Genomic DNA, 19,400 nt, shown 5'->3' with positions numbered 1-19,400 from the left:
AGTTTGTTTTAAGAACTATTAATACATTAATGAAAGTTTTATGCATGTTTCAACATTTTTGGAAGATCACTTAAGGACCTACAGTATACATAGTTTTTAGCTTTCTTCACTACAGAGAGAAATCTGTTTAGTATGCTACGATTAGCATCGTTTATGGCGTCGACCATGAGTGCATGTACAAGATACCACATAGCCGTGTATCAGACTAATGATGTACGATCAATATTAAAACTGAAATTATGTTAACGGAACATCTGTCTAAATATTATTGTAAAATACAGGTAAAAGGATTTTTAGATCAAATTAGACTTGATTGGAGGACGAGTAATGAAGAGATACTTCAAATCATGCAAATGCACGCTTCTGATGGAAAACGTTTAGTAATAATTTTTGCGGGTGAGAAAAATCTTGAATAGTTTGAAATTCCGAAAGTAATTGAGTAAATTCGTAATACGTTTTTCAGCCTTTGTTTACCCATCAGGATGCATGATAATGCTGTATCATATTTCTCCTATTATTTTGGACATAATTTTACCGTTGAATGAATCTCGCCCAATAAAGTTTCCAGTAGAAACGGACTTTTTGCTTGACGAAGAACAACATCCAATTCTTAACAATTTCCTTATATATTTCTCACTGGTAATTACCGTAACCGTATTCATTGGAACGGAAGCAGGAATGATTATGATCAGCGCGCATATCGCTAGTTTATATGAAATTGCTAGGTAAAACGAAGTCTTAAATAAATTATGTTTATTATTTATAAAATGCACGTCCTATATACATCAAATAAAGTGAATAAAATATTGGAAACGTGATGTGATTGATTTTATTGTATCAATCGCTCGTTTTTTAACATGTCGTTTTTAATTATGAGTTTCTCATTCCTCATAAGAATTGGACGCCGTTTTGCAAATTATTCTGAAAGCTATGTAATTATTTATTTCCTTATTTACATTTTCATCTACACGTTCGATTAACATAATAAAATGGACTATTTACGCACTATAAGCATTCACAAAATAAATAGACTTACAACTTAGTGAACATCTTTATGGCAATTTCCAAACATCGAATATGCAGTTCTCGGAAGTGAGAAATAAAATATAATCTGTACACTGATTTTGAAAAGACACAGTCGAATTTTGCATTGTATTATATACATCTTATTTGCTTACTTTTCTTTCAAGCATTGAAATATGTTTTGAACATTGCCCCATGTATCTAAACGTACCAGATGAGGCGATTTCTTTGATTAGGAATCTATATGTTTAAAGAACTTAATCTTACACTGTACTATTTACTTTATGTGTCTGATAATGCTTGCATTTATTGTTCTTAGTTATTACTTCCAAAAAGCCATTCTGGAGGAGTCGTCTGCATTGCATCACCGAAGAGATTGGTCAAATAAAAAAACTATGCCTTACATAGCTAATGGTGTTATTGTACATCAAATGGCCCGCCAGTGAGTATTTCCCTTTTACTATATGTACTAATCTATTCGTACGCTAATTTAATTGTTTAAACCAGTGATCCTCGGCATTTTCTTCGCATTAACACTTGTGCAAAAATGTAGCGTACAGGAAATATTGTAAACCGCGACGAATAAATTAATTATGTTCAAAAAGAACCAGACGAGAAAATCCTTAGAATTCCCTTGCGAAATGGAAAAGACTAGATAGAAATATTATTTAGCGTCGAGAACATTCTAGAAAAACGAATGTTCTAGAATAAGCGAAATTCTGTCGCGATGCAAGAGTTCGTTGACCACGGAGTAAGAAGCAAGGCGTGACAGCTCGGCCGCGGGTTAGCAACCGACCTATACATATAAAATAGAGTCGCGCAGCCGGCACGGGCCTATTTGGCAGTCTGGGGGAGAGGACGAGGTAAGTACTATCGGCCGTTCTCGGACTAGCCTAGGGACTCCAGCAGGAGAGATAAGCGAGAATACCTGGTCGCCTGCTGGAGAAGGAACTTAGCTGTTAGGGACTCCGGCAGGAGAGTACGGCGAACCGCTCCTGAACGCCTGCCGTGGGGTAAACATAAAGAGACTCCGGTGGGAGAGTTCGGCGACAATTCCTGGACGCCCACCTGGAGATAACTGTTGATACCCAGGCAAGAGAGTACGGCGAAACCCTCCTGGACACTTGCCTGGTGAATAGGGGGAGAGTACGGGAGTTTGTTCCTGGACACTCGGTCGATATGGAGAGTTCGGTGAATATTCCTGCACGCCTGTGGACTGAGAGAGGACAGAGCATCTCCTGGACGCCCCAGGTAAAGTACAGGAGAGTACGGGAGAAAACTGCTGGTTGCCCGTTCGGAATAGAGAGTTCGGAGTGAATACCTGGACGCCATTCCTGGACGGGAGAGAACAGTTACTCGTGGACGCCTGATTAATGAAAGAGAGAGAGAGAGAGAGAGTTATATAATCGTACTATTTTCCTTGCGTAAATAAAAGAAGAATTTTGTAACTCCGTTATTTCCTGTACGCTCTCCTAACCTCCAAAATAAATTTTCCATGTTTCCAGAATTCCTGTTATCCTTACGATTTCCTTGTGTCTCTAAAGCCTAACCTGAGAATAAGATGGCCAGAAAGAGTAGTTTTCTTTAACGAAATCACTATATTTTTTTTTTAGAATGTAGAGCATGCAGTACAGTCATAATATGAATAAAATTTTCTCGTGGTTCATTAGTTTTGCGCCCGTCGTATCATTTTAATTGCGTTTCACTGTGTTCCTGCGACTTACACATTACATTGCACTTGTTGCAAAAAAATGCACATATTTTATATGTGCATTTTATATTTTATATGTGCAAGTATATTCGTTCGCTAATATTTATTTCAAAGTTTTGTAGTTACTACGTGACACAGCCGTACATGAATATACAATTACTATTAATTTTATTAACAAATTATGTCTGTAATCATTGGTATTTTGGTTATGCTAATCTCTTTATGGTGAATGTTCAAGTATGAAGATCCAGTCGGCTGCATAATTGAAGATCCACTTTATAATATCATCAGCCTCGACGGTAACTATGTATAAAGTATAAGAAGGCCCCACAATGATCTCTGGTTTAAACTATTCTATATTCATCGTAAAATTTTGATTAATCGAATACATGTATTTTTGAAGATTTGTACATGATGTAAACAACCGGTGCAAAGTACCATACGTTCTGACCATCATGTGTGGTGTGATTGCCCTAAGCCTTCATTTCTTTTGCGTGAGTGATTCGCAGTGTATCGCTTGGTATCGATATAACTTTCTTTCAAAGACGCTTCTAATAAGACATCCAGAAATTGTTTCGTTTGTTAAAGCTTTCTGAAACTGTGCTTCGGACTGCAGATATCAGAGAAACAATCTTATCGGTGTTATTGATCATATCTACATTGGGATACATGTTTTGGTTAAACCTCGCAGTGGAATTCATCATCGACAGCGCTTGCAGCATTTCCTTAAAAACGTATGTAACTGTATTAGAGCGCTATTTGTAGAAAATGTTTGCAGCTACTTTTTAACCCTTTCGCTTCGGCTGTCCAGTCCGCCGAAGTACAGTAACTGAACAGAAGCGCTTACCCACAAGTCATACGAGGTGTGACACAAAAGTAACGAGACTAGGTCTGTAGCTTAAAAAAAGAATGGAATTGTGCAGCAATTGTTTTTGTGGCATCATCCCACATACCTCCTCTATCCATGTTGCCAATTTCGATTGAATCGGTCATACCATTTGGAAGTATTGCGTTATTTAGTGAACACGTGCAACTGCATTCTGCCGGAAAAATGTCTAACGTAAAAACCGAACAGCGAATAAACATCAAGTTTTTTGTAAAATTTGTTGAAATCTGTTGTAACATGTGATGAGACATGGATTTTTACCTATGACCCAGAAAGTAAGCGCCAGTCAATGGAGTGGAAGTCTTCAGGATCCCCAAAACCCAAAAAAGCACGCATGTCAAAATTAAAATTCAACATTAATGGAATTGTAATGATTGAGTGGTTTCCCAGTGGTCAGACTGTTAACTACCACTATTACATTGAACTACTAAAAGGACTTCGTGAAAAAATTAGGAAAAAAAGGCTGCAGTTGTGAAGCAATGGATGGCTGCTGCACCAGGATAATGCACCCGCTCACTCGGCATTGTCTGCCAAGCAGTTTCTGAGCAGTAAAAATGTTACTTTGATGGGGCATCCTCCTTATTCACCTGATTTGGCTCCATACGACTTTTTCTTATTTCCTAAAGTTAAATTTTGCTTAGTAGGAACCCATTTCACCTCAGTTAAAGAGGTTCAGGCAGAAACGGAGAATCTCCTGAAGGGACTTCCAAAAACCTCGTTCCAGAACTGTTACCAGCACTGGCAGCACCGAATGCAAAAGTATGTGAATGCTGAAGGGGACTACTTTGAAGGTGATAATGTCACGGAGAACTGATTCTGCAGGTCCAATGATTTATTGGACTAGTCTCGTTACTTTTGTGTCACACCTCGTATTGTGCGCGCCGCTTATAAGCGGCACTCGAAGCGAAAGGGTTAACGTGTTGATCGTCAACTACCAATATGTTAATTACAAACTTTATGTGTGCATTGGTAAAAATACTCCCATGTCATCACAAGAATTGATAAAATGTTTTTTTTATTGATATAAATATAATATTTTTTTATCGATTTTTACCATTGTTATCGTAGTTCTTTATTTTGGTTGGTAACATTCTCGTTCCAGTTTTACCAATTATTTGAATTCAAACGAAAAGGCGTCAAAAATCACCTTTTGATCGAAATAGATGTACACAAAGTCGAGGTTGAAATAGTGATAATAAAACATTAAAATAAATTTCCAACTTAGCAGTACATCGCTACTTTTAATTGCAGATACAGTACCAATTGGTACGAAACGTCGGTAGCAACGCAGAAATTATTGCAACTGATCATATTGAATAGCCACAAAAGTGGTTTCGTGTTTAACTTTCTATTCGTCTATGTTCCATCAATGGAAGGTTTTGCTGTGGTACGTACAATATCCTATTACGATCCTCTAAAAACAATATTCTGTATTGAATTCTCATTTTTCAGCTTTTGAAGGTGTCGCTATCTTATTTTACAGTTCTCCTGTCAATTCAATAAATCTCCCGGTTGCATGGGTAAAATGCAATAAATGTTCAGTATACTGAGAACATTGATATGAATATGTTATTCTTTTATTTTATAGTGTGGTAGTATTCTTTATTTTGACCCCCAATTTACGATGTTCACTGCATAGTTATTAAAGATTAGTTAACAAATTTTATTAACCAAGTCAACTCCTCTCCTTTCCCAATTAAGCCTGTTTAATTTCAGTATTGGTATTATAATTGTAATGTAATATAAATTCGTGAACTTACATCACCGTTATCGACCATCCTAATATTCCACTCGGAACACTTGTCTGCGTTTGAATGAATGCTCTGCCTTCGAAGGACGTACGTTGACTAAGAACAAATCGAACAGTATCCTCCCTCGTAAGCTCGTACTGTATAGGAACATAAAAATTTAAAATTGCTCAGAACAATTTCTTCTCTCACCTTTTCTTTAATCCTATAATTTTCTTAATGACACTATTATAACACCATGTTACAACTGCCGACTGCGTTACTTGCACCCTACCATCCTATAAATAAGTAATTCCACACACGTGCAACCTGTCAATCACTCTGTTTCATGGAAAGAATTTTTCTGATATTTTCCTTGAAAATCTTTCGAAGAGGTAATATTTGCGGAAGGGTGAAGTGAAATGGAGGGTGTATTGGTGACGTCGAGATCAGTAGTGTTTGAGCAACTGTACAGGATGGCAGGAATAAATAGCTACTACAAATGGTGTACGTTCTTTATGTCGGTAGTAGGACTTTGGCCATACAGCGATAAGAAATTTCGAATCTTGCAAAATGGCATCATCAGTCTCATTACTTGGATATCTATAAGTTCGCAGGTATGGATTATCAAGTTTGTTACGCGTAATTGATACATTCATGAAAATTTTCTGCATGGTTTGACGTTTTTGAAGCAACACTTAACAGTACAGATAAAATTCTTAGTTTATAGCTTTGTTCACTGTAGAGAGGAACCTGTTTCGTCTGCTAAGGATTATATCGATTATGGCGATGGCAATGGTCGCATTTGCAAAATACCACGCAACTTGGTATAAAATCGATGACGTAAGCCATATATGTAAATTGAATTCTTCTTTATGGAACATTCATGTCAATTTAATTATAAAATACAGATAAAAGGATTTCTGGATCAAATCAGGCTTAGTTGGAAATTGAGTAACGCCGAGGTGCTTCGAATCATGCAATTACATGCCTTTCGCGGAAAACGATTAGTAATAATTTTTGCTGGTGAGGAAAATCTCGAATAGTTTGAAATTCGGAAAGTGATTCGCTGAATACATAGTACAATTTACAGCATTTGCCTACCCTTCTGTGGGTATGATGGTGCTGTACCATGTTTCTCCTATTATTTTGGATAAAATTTTACCACTGAATGAGTCTCGCCCAGTCGAATATCCGCTAGATGCGGCATTCCTTACTGACGAAGAAGACCAATCAATTTTCATAGTTTCTCTATTATATTTACGGGTTATAATGAACGTAACCATATTTGTTGGAACAGAATCGCTAATGATTATGATCAGCTCACATATTGCTGGTTTATTTGAAGTTGTTAGGTAAGGGCAATTCTTAATTAAATCATGCATAGTATTCATAAAATATCGCAGAACATTTCGAACGTGAAGTGATTGACTTTAGTATAGTAATCGTTTGTTTTAAACGACATTCGAGTCTTTTAATCCTCATAGGAATTACATCCCATTTTTCAAACCATCTTAACACATATGTAGTTACACAATTTTTTCTTTACGTCTTCTTCTACATGTTTAATTAATTAAATAGGAAAGTCTAATTATGTACTGTGAGATTGCAGAAAATAAACATACAATCTAATATTTTAAATAATTCCATCTATTCCATGTGTCTGATGATGCACGTATTTATTGTTCTTAGTTATTATTTTCAAAAAGCCGTTCTTGAGGAATCCTCTGCGCCAGATCTTCGGCGAAATTGTGCGAATAATAAAAGTATGAGTTACATAATTAGTGGCGTTCTTGTACATCGAACGGCACGTCAGTGAGTATTTTTCCTTTATACATGTACTAATCTATTCCGGTCTACAGTAATTGAAATGTTTAAACCAGTGTCTGCGTCGTTTCCTTGCATTAACACTTATGTAAAGAGTAGTTTCCTTTCGCGATATCACTACGTTTTTTTCTATGTAGAACTTATATATGTATTAGAGCATAGATGATACATAGAGCATGTATGTAACTTAAAAATAATTAGACTACGCATTATTTCAATTGCGATTTATTATGTTCCTGTGACTTACTCTTTACATTACATTTATTGCAAGCAAACTATAAATACTAGGAGTACTGCTCACAGTGGAGTCTGAGCGAGGCGAAGCGTAACTGACGCTGACCGAATAAATGTTTTTGCAAACTTACTCCCGGTTTATCAATAAAATATTCATTTTTTAAACAATCAGTGAGGGCGCTGCTGACAGCAAGACTTTAATAATAAATTAAATTCACTCAAAGCCGACATACAGTCGCTTCGATTCATCAGTCTAATTAAGACAAACAATATTGAATTTACTTATCTAGATAAATTTTTCTATTAACTAACAATTTTTTATTATCCCCTTTGTTCCTTCCTCAGAGCTCCTTTTTGATTTGATAAACTCAATTCTCTCTTTAAATCCTCTTTGCCTTCTTATCAAGTCAAGACGCTCCCAAGATGGATATGAAAGTAGTTTAATGTCTTCGAGCCTTTTTGCTCTTGAAAGTGCAGCATATGTCTTGTTCTCCTCAGATGTGGCATACTTAGGCTTGCTTTTATGCAATGGTTTTTGGCTAAAAGACAATTTTAGGAAAGAATACTTTTATAATAAATAATCATGTGAAGAAAAAATATTAGCCCCTTTTCTTCCATTGTATATATGTATATGTACCTGAGTATGTCCTCCAAGAGAGCTAACCCGATTAAAATGTTGTTTGAAATCAAATTCCTAAGTCGTCTCTAAATTTTCGGAAAAGTATCTCGAATATTGCCTTCAGAACCTATGCTAGGCCAAAAAGATTAACGCGCCACTTCCTTAATTCCTCTGAAGAAAAAGCCGGGATACTAAAGATATTCGCCTAACTAATTAAACTGGTCCTTTCGATCTTCTCAGGACCTCAAATAGTCTAATGAGACGTTCACTAAGGAGAAAAGACCAGATTTCTGCTATTTCTAGTGAAAGGACCTCATTCTGGGCTAAAATTAAGTCTAACTCCTTTAATTTTTATCCGATTTTGCTCAATATTGAACTTAAAGTTGTTTTTATTTAGATCTTGAAATGTGTGAAGTTTCAAGGCTCTATCTATGATGGTTTTCGAGAAAAGTGCGTTACATGAGTCGAAGTATAGTCTTCGCTCGGCTTCGCCTCGCTCAGACAATTAAAACAAATTATTAAAACAAATATTATTGATTGCCATTATATTCTTAATATCAATAGTACATTTTTCCCATTACATCTAGATTATGATATCGTACTTATTACATGTTACAGTCTTACATGCATAAACTAAATTAAATTCAATTAAATTATTAAATTTATTAATAAATTGTACTTGTAATCAATGGTATTTTGACCTTAAGGAAAACTATGTCTGAAGCATAGGGAAATTCCAACACGAACTCGGGTTTCAGCCACGCGTTTTCTGTACTCATCATAATATTTTACTTAACTGATAATGTATCTTTGAAGATTTGTACGTGAACTGAACCACCACTGCAAAGTATTGTACATTCCCACTCTTATATTGGGTGTGATTGCTTTAACCATTCATTTTTTTTGCGTAAGTTATTCACTTTATATTAGTTGGCATGCATATAATTTTCTTTTTTAAAGAAGCTTATAATAAGGATTTAGAAATTGTTGTGTTTGTTAAAGCTGTCTCAAACGGTGCTTCGGTTATCAGAGATGAAGGAAACAATGTTATCCTTGTTACTGATCACTTCTACATTGGGATATATGTTTTGGGTAAACCTTGCAGCCGAAAACATGATCGACAGCGCTGGCAGCATCCCACTATCAACGTAAATGTATTGCAATGTTATTTGCATAAAATTTTTCCTGTTAATTTTTAACGTCGTGATCGGAAAGTGCCATATGTTGATTTACGAACAATTGTATGTTTGCATTGGTATAGGAACCCAAAGAATATTAAAGTAATTAAATATTACGGCGAACTTAACGTGAACTTCTACAGTTAAAAAGCAATTCAATATTTATGACATTAAATATTCTACATAGTTACACAAATATTCTATTTATCGATTTTTACCATTATTATCAGAGTTTCTTATTTTCGTTATTAAAACTGTGTAATTGAAGAGACCGTATCATTATTTATCTCATTATGTTAGAGTCACAAAAAAAATTTTACAATGTTAATAAACCATTAAAAAGAATTTCTTTCAACAGACACATTTTAAGTTGCACTGGTCTTCGTCCAACTTAGCAATTCATCGTTGTCTATAATTGCAGGTACAATACTAACTGGTACGAAACGTCTGTAGCAACACAGAAATTATTGCAGCTGATCATACTGAATGGTAACAGAGGTTTAATGTTCAACCTTCTGAGCATCTATGTTCCATCATTGGAAGGGTTTTCTGTGGTATGTTTTAATATCCTAATAAAATCCTCCAAAAGCAATATTCTGTATTGAATGCCCCTTTTCAGCTTTTACAAACATCGGTATCGTACTTCACTGTTCTGCTGTCTTTGCAATAAATCTTCTTGTCGCTTCGTGAAATAAAAGTCTTTACGAAGTGATTCCGTGTGCAACATTCTGAAGATATTGACGTTAACCTGCCGTTTTTCTATCTTGTACGTTTTACATTTGTAATCTGAACATTACGATGTTCATTGTATAACTATTAAAACTTAATTAACAAAACTTATTAGCAATTGACTTCTTCTGCTTCCATTTCATAATTGAACCCCATTCTCTTCAGTGTTGGTAGAATGACTGTAATATGAATACTTGCACTTACATCATCGTCACGAACCACCTCATAAACCACAAAACCCAGTAAAATATTAGTAAAATAACGGTAAAACACTTGTATAACAACAGTATAAAACACATTAATGCATTCGTACACACATGCACAATTATATATTAAAACACCACCGTAAACACTCCTTCACATGAATATCCCCACCATAAATTGTGTTAATACACTTACAAGTTTACAATTCCTATAGTTGAAGTGTAAGAACTGTTAAACTTTGTTAGTTAGATACACAGTAGTAATTTCGAATGTACTAACAACACAATCAAACAGTATTCCCAATGAAAGATCGTCCATAATTACGAATACTGCTCTAGAGCGTTCCCAGCGGAATGCTTTTCGAAGCAGATTCGTTGTGCAGACTGTAGGTGCCAGTAGTCGGAATAGTCAGCAACTTATTAAGAGGAACAGGACTTCTATGAACGAGCAAAATACAATGATAGAACGAGTAGGGACATAGAAAAGTCAAGCACAGAAGGGAAGTTGAACAGTATTCCTCGGCGGACGGAAACTGACTGAGAACAATATGAACAACATCCTCCCTCGTAACATCGTACTGCATAGAAATATAAAAGTTTAATATTGTTCAGAAAATTTTCTTCTCTCGTACTTTCTTTTACCCCATCATTTTCATAATGACACTATTATACCACCACCTTACAACTGCCGACTGCGTTTTTTGCACTCTACTATCCTATGAATAAGTAATTGCACACGTTCAACCTGTCAATCATTTTGTTACATCGAAAGAATTTTTCTAAAATTATGCTTGAAAATCTTTTGAAGAGGTAATATTTGCGGAAGGGTGAAATGAAATGGAGAGTAGATAGGTAACTCTGAGATCAGTAGTGTTTGGGCCATTGAAGGAAGTAGCAGAAATGAATAGCGATTACAAGTGGTGCATGTTCTTTACATCTGTGATAGGACTTTGGCCGTACACAGGCAAGAAACTTCGACTCTTGCAAAATGGTATCGTCAGTCTCGTTTTTTCCATGTTTACAACCGCTCAGGTGTGGGTAATCAAGTTTGTTTTAAGAACTATTAATACATTAATGAAAGTTTTATGCATGCTTTAACATTTTTGAAAGATCACTTAAGGACCTACGGTATTCATAGTTTTTAGCTTTCTTCACTACAGAGAGAAATCTGTTTAGTATGCTACGATTAGTATCGTTTATGGCGTTGACCATGATTGCATGTACAAGATACCACATAGCCGTGTATCAGACTAATGATGTACGATCAATATTAAAACTGAAATTATGTTAACGGAACATCTGTCTAAATATTATTGTAAAATACAGGTAAAAGGATTTTTAGATCAAATTAGACTTTATTGGAGGACGAGTAATGAAGAGATACTTCAAATCATGCAAATGCACGCTTCTGATGGAAAACGTTTAGTAATAATTTTTGCAGGTGAGAAAAATCTTGAATAGTTTGAAATTTCGAAAGTAATTCAGTAAATTCGTAATACGTTTTGCAGCCTTTGTTTACCCATCAGGATGCATGATAATGCTGTATCATATTTCTCCTATTATTTTGGACATAATTTTACCGTTGAATGAATCTCGCCCAGTAATGTTTCCAGTAGAAACGGACTTTTTGCTTGACGAAGAACAACACCCAATTCTTAACAATTTCCTTATATATTTCTCACTAATAATCGGCGTAACCATATTGGTTGGAACGGAATCACTAATGATTATGATCAGCGCGCATATCGCTGGTTTATATGGAGTTGCTAGGTAAAACGAAGTCTTAATTAAATCATATATATTATTCATAAAATGTACGTCCTATATACATCGAATAAAGTAAATGAAATATTTGAAACGTGAGATGATTGATTTTATTGCGTCAATTGTTCGTTTTTTAATATGTTGTATTTGATTATGAGTTTTTTAATCATCGTAAGAATTGGACGCCGTTTTGCATGCTATTCTGAATGCTATGGAATTATTCATTTCCTTATTTATATTTTCATTGTTGCTCCATGTAACTAAGAGTACCAGATGTGGTGATTTCTTTGTTTACGGCTCTATATGTTTAGGAAAATTAATTTTGTACTGTGTTATCTACATCGTGTGTCTGATAATGTTCGAATTTATTGTTTTTAGTCATTACTTCCAAAAAGCCGTACTTGTGGAGACGTCTGCGCCTTGTTGCCGAAGAGATTGTTCAAATAAAAAAAGTATGCCTTACATAGTTAATGGTGTTGCTGTACACCAAATGACACACCAGTAAGTATTTTCCTTTTATATATGTATTAAGCTATTCCGGCCTAGGCTAATTTAAATAGTGTTTAAACCAGTAATTCTCAGCAGTTTCTTCGCATTAACACTTATGTAAAGAGCAATTTTCTTTACCGACATCAATATATTTTTTTTTACAATGTAGAGCATGCAGTGCAATCATAATACAAATAATTGCTCATAAGTAACTTAGAAAACGATTAAGCAATGAATATGAATAAAATTTTCTCGTGTTTCATTAGTTTTGCACTCGTCGTATCATTTTAATCGCGTGTCACTGTGTTCTTGCTAGTTACACTTTACATTGCTCTTATTGCATAAAAAATGCAAATATTTGAAAGAAAAATTATTGATTGTTATTAAATTATTAGTAAAATTAGTATATTCATTCCTTTATATTTATTTTAGAATTTCGTAGTTACTACATGATACAGCCGTATATGAATATACTATTATTATTAATATTATTAATAAATTATGTCTGTAATTATTTGTATTTTGGTTATGCCAAACTCTTTGTGAAGAATGTTCAAGTATTGAGATCCAATCGGCTGCATAATTGTAGATCCGCCTTATAATATCATCAATATCGACGGTACTTTGCATAAAGCATAAGGAGGTCCCACCATGATCTCTAGTTTAAACCACGCGTTTTCTATATTCATCGCAAAATTTTAATTAATTGAATACGTATATTTTTTAAGATTTGCACGTGACGTAAACAACCGGTGCAATATATCATACGTTCCGACCATCATGTTTGGTGTGATTGCCCTAAGCATTCATTTGTTTTGCGTGAGTACATCGCATTGTACCACTTTATACCAGTTGGCATGCATATAATTTTTTTTCAAATACGTCCATAATAAGGATTTAAAAATTGTTTTGTTTGTTAAAGCTATCTCAAACGGTACTACAGGCAGTAGATATCAGAGAAACACTCTTATCCTTGTTACTGATCACTTCTACATTGGGATACATGTTTTGGATGAACCTTGCAGTTGAACACATAATCGAGACTGCTGAGAGCATTTCATTACGAACGTAATGTATTGGAATGTTATTTGCACAAAATCTTTGCAGCTACTTTTTATCGTGTTCGTCGTCAAGTACTCACATATCAATTACGCGCGACTTTAAATTTGCATTGAACAAAATATCTACAGGTCATCAGAGTAATAGATAATGTGTTTTTCAATAATACTGTATATGTTTTTTACGGTTCAACGTACTTAACGTGAACTCTCAAAATTTAAAAACAATTAAATGCTTATGACACTAAATATTCTTTATAATTCGGCAAACATCTTGTTATTTTTACCTTTCATATCATATATACAGCAACCGTTTTGTCATTAGAAAAATATGAATCAAATGGACAGTCAAAGTAGGACACTTGCATTTCCTCAACGCACTTTCCCTTCATAAGAGAAATTTATTTAGGTCGAAGGGCCCTAAACAATAACCATGCTATCGGGGATGTTTTCACGACGAATTTGTCTCGATGAAGACATTCTTGTAGTGGCTTTGTCGTGAAAAGACAAAATCAATAAATCAAAGATATTCTATACGCACCTAGAAGATTCATTCGATGAATCATTACAATTTAAATAAATTATTTCGATGTACTTAATGTTTGGAATTGCGAGCTTTTGATGATATTTGTACCGTATTATCATTTATCGTACTATGTTAAAGATGTAGACACATTATATCATTCGTCCTGAGATTTGACTTAAAATGTTAATAAGCCATTAACAGGAATTTCTTTCAAAAGACACTTTCCAATTAGCATCGTTCTTCGTTCAACTTAGAAATGCATCGTTGTCTATAATTGCAGGTACAATACCAATTGGTACGAAACGTCTATAGCAACACAGAAATTACTGCAGCTGATTATACTGAATAGCAACAGAGGTTTCAAGTTCAACTTTATGAGCATCTTTGCTCCGTCAATCGAAGGTTTTGCTGTGGTATGTTTAATATCCTATTACGACCCTTGAAAGACAATTTTCTTGATTGAATTTTCACTTTTCAGCTTTTAAAGTCATCGGTATCCTACTTCACTGCTCTGCTGTCTATGCAGTAAATTTTCTGATAGCTTGTCCATTGTATAACAATTAAAAATTGGTTTACAAATCACATTAACCAAGTTCACTCTCTGACTCACTTTCTTCCATTTCATAAACGAATCTCCTTATTTTAAGAGTTTGAAATACAAATATAATATAATACAACTTCGTGGACTTACATCACTGTTACAGACCATCTTATCATTCTACTCCAAATACTTGTCTTTCAACGGGTGCTCTACCTTCGGACGACGTAAAGCAACTGAGAGCAATCGATGAGTATCCTCCCTCGCAAGCTCGTACTGCATAGAAGTATAAATATTTTAAATTGCTCAGAAAACTTCCTTCTCTTCTCTTTTCTTTTACCCCATCATTTTCTTAAAGATACTATTATACCACTACGTTACAAATGCCGCATGTGTTACTTGCACCACACATTCTATGAATAAATAATTCCACAATCGGGAAACGTGTCGATCACTGTGTTGCGTCGAAAAAATTTTTCTCTTATTTCGATTTAAAATGTTTGGCAGAGGAAATTTTTGCGGAAGGGTGAAGTGAAATGGAAGGTGCACTGATGCATCGCATGTCAGAAGTGTTTGAGTCACTATACACAATGGCTGAAATGAATAAATGTTACAAGTGGACTATGTTTTTAATGTCGGTGTTAGGACTTTGGCCGTACAGCGATAAGAAATTTCGACTCTGTCTTAATGGCATCATCAGCCTCGGTTTATGGGCATCCCTAATTTTGCAGGTATGGGTTATCAAGTTTGTTTCACGGACTGAAAGTTTGCTGTATGCTACGAATAGGAATACAATTTTTTAACGAAAACCTAAAACATTAAACATCAATCAGACACAGTCAGTTTATCGGTTGCTAATTCGAGAGATTTTTGGATGAAATAGATCACGAACAGTAATGCATGAGATCGTCCATGCCTAAAAGCCCTTATGTGCACGGGTAGAGCAGTGACTCTATCCATTGAACACCAGCGTTCGGCAAGAAAAGCATTATGGTAATACTGAGAGTATAGTATCTGTTCGGGAGTGGTGATCTTTACCAGAACATCTAAAGCCCAAGCTGCTTGAGTATGGTAAGAACAGGGTGGGGACGGTCGTTCCATAACCGGTAGACTGTCTGCGAGATCACTAGCACACAAAAGAGATACATAATTATTGCCAAGAAAATATTTTGTACGCTCTACTTTATACTCCTGGGTTTCAAATAAAGTGTACTCGACACGGTAATACGTATTGATTCCGCCGCCTTATGTCAGCGAAACGTTTAGGTGCGAACGTGGATCAATAAAAAACCGACACTCTTTTGCGACATCTCCAGATTTTTATGAAAGCATATAGATCAAAATATGGGAGCTTAATCGTTTGATGGCTGACATTGGCAAGTTGTCTGCGAACCACTTGTATCAGCATTCAGGCACGGGGGTATAAGTATTATAAAAGGGAGCAGAACCTGCAGGTCTCTTACTTTTTACATTTTCGAATGTACGAGGACAATCACAACATTTTGTTAATGTACAGTAGTTATAGGGATTATTGCGATGTAACAGAACAAAGTTTTTGACTATACACTGTATTTTTTGCAACTTTTGATGCAACGTTTAAGGGCTCTAATAATATTCTTAGTTTTTATCACACCTTGCTGTAGAGAGAAATCTGCTTCGTCTGCTACAGATAACATCGTTTATATTAATAACAATGGACGGATTTACAAGATATCACATAACCTGGTATTATATCAATGATGTAAGTTGCTTATAGAAATTGAATTCATGTTAATGGAACATTTATCTAAATACTATTACAACATGTAGATAAAAGGATTTCTAGATCAAATCAGATTTGATTGGAAGACGAATGATGAAGAGATACTTCAAATCATGCATGTACATGCTTTTCGCGGAAAACGTCTAGTAATAATTATTGTGGGTGAGGACAATCTTGAATAATTTGAAATTTTGAAAATGGTCCAGTGAATACATAGTACGTTTTACAGCCTTTATTTACCCTTCAACGTGTATGATGATACTGTACGATATCTCACCTATTATTTTGGATAAAATTTTACCATTAAATGAGACTCGTACAGTAATTCTTCCAATAGATGCGGTATTCTTGATTGACGAAAAACAACATCCAATTATCAGCAGTTTTTTGCAACATTTCTTACTGGTAGTTACCGCAACCGTATTCGTTGGGACAGAATCGGTAATAATTATGATCATCTCGCATATCGCTGGATTATTTCATGTTGCTAGGTAAAACCGAGTCTTAAATAATTGATGTTTTTCATTTTTTTGGTCGAATACCCACCGAATGAAACAAAACTCTTTGCAAAAATTAAAGAACATTTCAAACGTGAAATTAATTCTAACACTCATTATCAGGTAATGTCTATTTCCTGTTTCTGCTAGTGCTCTAATTTATGATTCTTAGTTATCAAATTCAAAAAGCCGTTCTCGTGGAAACCTCTGCGTCGTATCTTGGACAAGATTCTGCAAATATCAAAAGTCTCAGTTATATAGTTAGAGGTGTTACTGCACATCGAATGGGACTTCAGTGAGTATTTTCCTTTTATATACATACTAATCAATTCTGATCTATGCTAATTTTATTTCTGGCCTTTCCTCTGCATGAACGCTTTAAACAATGAATATGAATACAATTTTCTTAGTTCATTAGTTTTGCGGCTTCCGTATTATACATGTTTTTAACCGACTTCGAAAAAGGAGGAGGTTACTCAATTCGATCAGTATATTTTTTTTTTATTATTATTTTTATTTTCTATGTGTGCCCGCCGATTACGCCTAGCTGGATGCACCGATCGGAACGAAACCTTTTGCATTTGGTAGGTTCTGACTCCCCATTGGTACCATTATCAAAAATTTTTTCATTTTTTAGTTGCAATGGATTATTGTTGCAAAAAAAGTTGAAAAACGAATATCCATGTTGTCTTTTACTTAATTATGTTCATGGCATTTACGCAGACAAAAAAAAGCCCGGAAGAACTGTCTCACAGTATCCTATACAATTCTCCCCATTCCACTAAAAAGCGTGAAATAAAATAATTTTAAGAAAAAAATACGCCTCCAAAAAGGTTGAAATGTATTTAATACACTACCTAACGAGTAAATAGGTTTCATTCATATCTGTGACGTAATTGTATGATTGAATGAAATAGAAATTATTTTATACTTTTTAGTGCATTTCGAAGTCGGTGTATTTTTTTTCTTAAAATTATTTTATCCATATTCATCGCAATATTTCACTTAACCGATTAATTATGTGTTTGAAGATATATACGTGACATACAAAATTACTGCTCTATATCATACGCTCCCTCCATTGTATTTGGTGTGATTGTTGCAAGCATTCATTTGTTTTGCGTAAGTAATTTAAATTTTACGATTTTATATTAATTGACATGGATTTATATCCATTTTCTTTTTTAAAGAAGTCTATCATAAGAATTTAAAAATTATTTTGTTCGTTAAAGCTGTCTCAAACGGTGTTTCGGGTATCGGATATCAGAGAGACTATGTTATCTATGATAGTGATCACTTCCATACTGACATTCGCGTTTTGGGTAAACCTTGCAGCCGAAAACATGATCAACAGCGCTGGCAGCATCCCACTATCAACGTAAATGTATTGCAATGTTATTTGCATAAAATTTTTCCTGTTAATTTTTAACGTCATGATCGGAAAGTGCCATATGTTGATTTACGAACAATTGTATGTTTGCATTGGTATAGGAACCCAAAGAATATTAAAGTAATTAAATATTACGGCGAACTTAACGTGAACTTCTACTGTTAAAAAGCAATTAAATATTTATGACATTAAATATTCGTCATAGTTACACAAATATTCTATTTATCGATTTTTACCATTATTATCAGAGTTTCTTATTTTCGTTATTAAAACTGTGTAATTGAAGAGACCGTATCATTATTTATCTCATTATGTTAGTCACAAAAAAAGATTTTACAATGTTAATAAACCATTAAAAAGAATTTCTTTCAACAGACACATTTTAAGTTGCACTGGTCTTCATCTAACTAACAATTACCAATTCATCGTTGTCTATAATTGCAGGTACAATACTAACTGGTACGAAACGTCTGTAGCAACACAGAAACTATTGCAGCTAATTATACTACATGGCAACAAAGCTTTAAGCTTCAACTTCCTGTACCTCTATGTTCCGTCAATCGAAGGTTTTGCTGTGGTATGTCCAATATCCTATTATGATGCTTGAAAAACAATATTCTGTACTCAATCCTCATTTTGCAGCTTCTAAAAGCATCGGTATCTTACTTTACTGTTCTGCTGTCTGTAGATTAAATCTACTGCTTGTTTGATAAATCTATAAGAAACTATTGACTGTGCAACATGCTGAGAAGATTGATGTGAATCTATTATTTCTTTATTTTGTCCTGTGTTATTATTTTTCATTTCAGCCCTAATGTTCAATGTATAACTATTAAAAATTAATTGCTGAGGGTCAAGGAACAGTATTCTCCCTCATTAATTCTTGACGTATGGAATTATAAAAATTTAACTTTCTCAGAAAATTTTCTTCTACCGTTTTTTTTACCCTGTCGTGTTCTTAACCCCTTGCACCATTTTGACGAGTCTGCAATTATAATTTGCATAGTCAACGATTGTATAATAACATATTGACATAACATTTCAAATTTTTTTGTCGGTTTAAATATTGTAGCTGTAATTAGTCTGTTCTGACTGGCGCACTTGACAAATAAGTGCAAGGGGTTAATATGTAACACTGTTGTGCCACCACGCAACAGTTACTAACCATGTTACTCATATCGTCCTTTTCTATGTATGGTAGCTAATTTTCTAAAAGGCGATCAGTTATCGATTTAGGTG

The 19,400-nt window shown here is 34.6% G+C and overlaps 4 protein-coding genes and 2 long non-coding RNA genes across 8 annotated transcripts in view; 5 read left to right on the top strand and 1 right to left on the bottom strand.

Annotated features, from left to right (window-relative positions):
• Nucleotides 1-19,400, bottom strand: part of LOC143264900 (uncharacterized) — a 30,751-nt gene that overhangs the window by 10,971 nt on the left and 380 nt on the right. Inside the window, exon 1 of one of the 2 annotated variants that reach the window (XR_013038883.1) lies at nucleotides 5,381-6,534. The exons of the other annotated variant lie outside the window; for it this stretch is intronic. This is a non-coding gene — a long non-coding RNA (uncharacterized LOC143264900). Of the gene's footprint in view, nucleotides 1-5,380; nucleotides 6,535-19,400 lie in introns of those variants that run through there. 2 annotated transcript variants of the gene reach the window in all.
• On the top strand, nucleotides 17-5,547 carry LOC105662050 (uncharacterized). The gene is made up of 8 exons (XM_012281917.2): nucleotides 17-213; nucleotides 282-396; nucleotides 464-725; nucleotides 1,343-1,465; nucleotides 3,138-3,228; nucleotides 3,323-3,468; nucleotides 4,872-5,007; nucleotides 5,073-5,547. The coding sequence occupies exons 1-8, from the start codon at nucleotides 133-135 to the stop codon at nucleotides 5,121-5,123; spliced, it is 1,005 nt and encodes a 334-aa protein (XP_012137307.2). The 5' UTR covers nucleotides 17-132; the 3' UTR covers nucleotides 5,124-5,547.
• LOC143264896 (odorant receptor 4-like) lies at nucleotides 8,357-10,028 on the top strand. Its single transcript, XM_076534061.1, has 4 exons — nucleotides 8,357-8,934; nucleotides 9,030-9,175; nucleotides 9,627-9,759; nucleotides 9,825-10,028. Exons 2-4 carry the CDS (start codon nucleotides 9,060-9,062, stop codon nucleotides 9,873-9,875), a joined length of 300 nt encoding a protein of 99 aa, XP_076390176.1. The 5' UTR covers nucleotides 8,357-8,934; nucleotides 9,030-9,059; the 3' UTR covers nucleotides 9,876-10,028.
• Nucleotides 10,936-14,598, top strand: LOC143264887 (uncharacterized). The gene is made up of 6 exons (XM_076534045.1): nucleotides 10,936-11,169; nucleotides 11,464-11,578; nucleotides 11,646-11,907; nucleotides 12,280-12,402; nucleotides 14,255-14,387; nucleotides 14,453-14,598. Exons 1-6 carry the CDS (start codon nucleotides 11,038-11,040, stop codon nucleotides 14,501-14,503), a joined length of 816 nt encoding a protein of 271 aa, XP_076390160.1. The 5' UTR covers nucleotides 10,936-11,037; the 3' UTR covers nucleotides 14,504-14,598.
• On the top strand, nucleotides 13,125-13,566 carry LOC143264897 (uncharacterized). The gene is made up of 2 exons (XR_013038878.1): nucleotides 13,125-13,209; nucleotides 13,313-13,566. It is a non-coding gene; the product is annotated as an uncharacterized LOC143264897 (long non-coding RNA).
• On the top strand, nucleotides 15,225-19,084 carry LOC143264891 (uncharacterized). 2 transcript variants are annotated; one of them, XR_013038873.1, is made up of 6 exons: nucleotides 15,225-16,253; nucleotides 16,322-16,765; nucleotides 16,944-17,066; nucleotides 17,803-17,893; nucleotides 18,004-18,738; nucleotides 18,804-19,084. XR_013038873.1 is itself a non-coding variant. In XM_076534049.1 (5 exons), exons 2-5 carry the CDS (start codon nucleotides 16,527-16,529, stop codon nucleotides 18,151-18,153), a joined length of 603 nt encoding a protein of 200 aa, XP_076390164.1. In that variant the 5' UTR covers nucleotides 15,225-16,253; nucleotides 16,322-16,526; the 3' UTR covers nucleotides 18,154-19,084. The 2 variants fall into 2 exon arrangements, 1 of the variants encoding a protein (XP_076390164.1); XM_076534049.1 differs by having other exon boundaries at nucleotides 18,004-19,084.

Source organism: Megachile rotundata, chromosome 7, assembly GCF_050947335.1.
Source record: "Megachile rotundata isolate GNS110a chromosome 7, iyMegRotu1, whole genome shotgun sequence".
In the NCBI taxonomy this organism is placed as follows: Eukaryota; Metazoa; Arthropoda; class Insecta; order Hymenoptera; family Megachilidae; genus Megachile; species Megachile rotundata.
The sequence above is the reverse complement of the archived record's forward strand: the minus strand, read 5'-3'. Positions and strand labels throughout refer to the sequence as shown.